Below are 3,225 nucleotides of genomic sequence, written 5' to 3'. Positions count from 1 at the left end.
GGCGTCGTGTGGCGGCGGGGCGGTCCGGCGTGTGGCGGGCTGGCGTCGGGGCGCAGGGGGCGACGGGGTTCGTTCCCCCGATCCGATCTGGATCGGGGAGGAGGGGGAGAGCGAGCGGAGTGGGCGTCGTGCGGGAGGGGGGAAGTGAGCGAGTGGGGCTAGGGTTTCGGGCATCCAGGGGGAAGTAGAGGGCGCGGTTGGGCCGGCCTGGTTGGCCCAGAGGCCAGCTGGGCTGTGGCCCAGTGGGGGGGTTCTTTCTCTCTTTTATTCTTCTTCTTTTTGTTTTCTTTTCTTTTATTTATTCCTTTCGGTTTTATTAAATTATTAATTTATTTCAATTTTGAAGAATGTAAGAACAACACCTAAATATGGTATGTTAAAGATACCACTGCCACATTAATTTGGACAGCTAAATAAAATAGTTCAATATTTTACAAAATACAAAAGGCATTTAATTACTTTCTTTTGCTGCTGTTTTATTTTCTTTTGAGCATTTAAATTTTTTATAAAAATATGGTTTCATCACCATAATTACCTATGTATTATTTGGTTCACTCCGAACATTTAAATTTTAATATTTAAAAACTTTTATTGTTTGCTCGATTTTGAATTTGAAATTTGAACTAGGTTCCGAACTAACGCGAGTTTATCCACAGTAACCGAGGTGATGTGGCATCATTAGCGGGGATTACTGTAGCTTAATTACCCGGGCGTCACATGTCCTTATCATTTGTATTGGCTTGGTTGTTGAGTGTGCTTTCAGGTTTATGCTTGTGCACCATTCATGGCGGGCTGACCAAGTTCGAGATGACATCCCATGGGATCCTGGTGGATTCACGGCATGATGAAGAGGAGAAGCAAGGGGGCACACACGAAGAAGAGTGAAGCTGGAGCATCCATGAGGAAGCAAAGGAGAAGAGGAGCAGCTTAGAGATGATCGAGCGAGTGCTACACCATCAAAATCCGGTGAGCTGTTTCATGACCCAATCTGAATACCATCATACATTATACATGTTGTAATCAACTGTTATTTGAGTTGCTTGAGTCATTTCTTAAATACCGTCCCACTGAATTTTACCTTCGACATAGGGCGATTGATGTGAATATGTGAACTGAGTGTTGAATGCCTTGTAAACTAGTGATCTATACAATGCTTGCTTTGCTGAAAGTAGTGGAAGTTATTAGTTTTGAGTGCTCAAATCCCTAGTACACTAGAAAACTTAATCATTTTCTGCTTTTACCTCGATACACCTAGATCACCACGTTTAGATGCTGTATTTGTGCCAAGTGTCTTCCCATTGAGAGCAATCACCTAACCACTATGGATTAGCATGCTATGTTCCCTGGATCGGTAGCATGTGAACCAGACATGGAGAAGTGATGATTCCTATTTTTGTGCTTAAGCGTTGTTCATTTAAGATAAGTAATAATGAATAAATTAGTCTGACTACCTACAGTAGCATGTCATGTTCCCGGGATCGGTGGCATGTGAAATCGGGTTAGCTTGGGCAGTAATTAATAATAATAAAAAATGTAATTGTTGAATCAGGTGTATACCATGTTCTCGAGATCGGTGGTATGTTCCTTTGGGGAGACAAACAAAAAAAACTATATAATTGGTCGAGCCGGGTGTATACCATGTTCTCGGGATCGGTGGTATGTTCCTTTGGTGAGATCAATAAAATATTATCATTACTTCCTTCAAATTCAATTAGTGGTTCAACCACGAAGTTATATTTCTGCAAATAAGAGATTTAATTCCAGTTCTTTTTTGTTCTCGGGATCATGCTCTCTTTAGGAACCTTTTGGCACAATCAGCATTTGAATTTTTTGATCCATTTTTATCATTGTAAAAGTTTAAAATGGTCAAGTCTACTAGTATCCTACTGCTTTGAAGCACTCCTGACCATTGATTTTCACTAGCAAGGTTCAAAGCATGCTTTGTTTGGAGATCTACTTCACTTGGCATTCTCTAGTCTGCTCACTGTTCACAATCTTGCTCTTGTCATATCTCTTTGCTTGAGGACAAGCAAAGATTTAAGTGTGGGGGGACTTGATAGAGCATTTCCTCATATAATATTTTTAGCCTTTTTGCATCAAATTGTAATCATATTTTCACATTATTTACTCGAAAGATATTCAAATACTCATATTATGTCACATTTACAACACTACTCCATCTTTTGCAGAAAAGGGCGATAAGGCCCAAATCCTTCTATATTGGAGTGTCTAAGAGGTTGCGGTTGCTGCATTTTGCAGAGGGACTCGAGTGTGAAGAAGAATTAACCTACAGGGGCTAGCTGAAGTAGAACGGGACCAACTTGGGAATAAAGAAGAAAACAAGGAGGGCTAAACAAGAAGAATGCAGATCTGATCGAGAGGGGAAAAATCCCTAGCCATCTTCTTCGATCCCCTTGGGCCTGGCTACATCTCATCTCTCTCCCTCTCCCCTTCTTCTCCACCATCGGCCGCCGCCACGGCCAGGCCGGCGTGGTGGTGAGCCATTCACCCAACGCCACAATCTCCTTCTCCTCCCCGAAGCCATCCATCTCCACCGTCCGCGCCAAGCACCACCAGCACCACTCCATCTCCACCACGCCTTAACCATCACCTCGCGCGCCCTACCAGACGCGGTGGTTTGGTGCCTCGCACGACCTCTCCCTCCATCCTGCGCGCCTCTCCCTGTTGTTTCCCAACTTCTTCGTCCCTTTGCTGCTCCTCCACCTTTCCTCGTCCCCCAAACTGTTTGCTGCTTCTCCTTCTATGAACCCTTGCTGCTACTCCTTCCTCTCACGTCCCCCTGCTGTTGCTCTTCTTGCGCCGATCTGAAGCTGCTCCTTCTCTGAACTTACTGCTGCTCTCTGCCTAATCTCCCCATGCATCTGTTGTTCTTCTTGCCCAAACCATGCTGTTACTCCTTATCTGAACCTATTGTTGCTACTGCGCTCTGCTGCTTCTTCTCCTAGGTTACTGCTGCTGCACCTTTATCTTACCCTACTGCTGCTCTACTTCTCTCATCGCCAACTGCTGCTCTCCTTCTCAACCCCCCTGCTGCCTCTGTTTCTTCTTGAACCTGAACTCTCTCTCTCTCTGAATTTTCTGTAAGCTGAGATGTAAAACTTTGTAATGTTCAGATTCTAAGAGCACTTGCAATATGATATATGTTTAGTAGGTACTTGTCATTTTCTGTTAATTAATATTCTGCTAGTGTATGTGTGTGATCTC

General features: G+C 43.9%; 1 protein-coding gene across 2 annotated transcripts in view; it reads left to right on the top strand.

The window, feature by feature from the left end:
* The window catches only part of LOC119296294, a 15,658-nt gene extending 14,262 nt beyond the window's left edge, over nucleotides 1–1,396 (top strand). For both annotated transcript variants that reach the window (XM_037574698.1, XM_037574697.1), the window contains one exon: nucleotides 764–1,396. In XM_037574698.1, the coding sequence (XP_037430595.1) occupies nucleotides 764–845 (82 nt within the window). In that variant the 3' untranslated portion in view covers nucleotides 846–1,396. The remainder of the gene's footprint in view (nucleotides 1–763) is intronic.
* The last annotated feature ends 1,829 nt before the right edge of the window (nucleotides 1,397–3,225 follow it).

Source organism: Triticum dicoccoides, chromosome 4B (genome assembly GCF_002162155.2).
Source record: "Triticum dicoccoides isolate Atlit2015 ecotype Zavitan chromosome 4B, WEW_v2.0, whole genome shotgun sequence".
In the NCBI taxonomy this organism is placed as follows: Eukaryota; Viridiplantae; Streptophyta; class Magnoliopsida; order Poales; family Poaceae; genus Triticum; species Triticum dicoccoides.
Note: the sequence above shows the minus strand (reverse complement) of the source record. Positions and strands in the feature narration are given on the sequence as shown.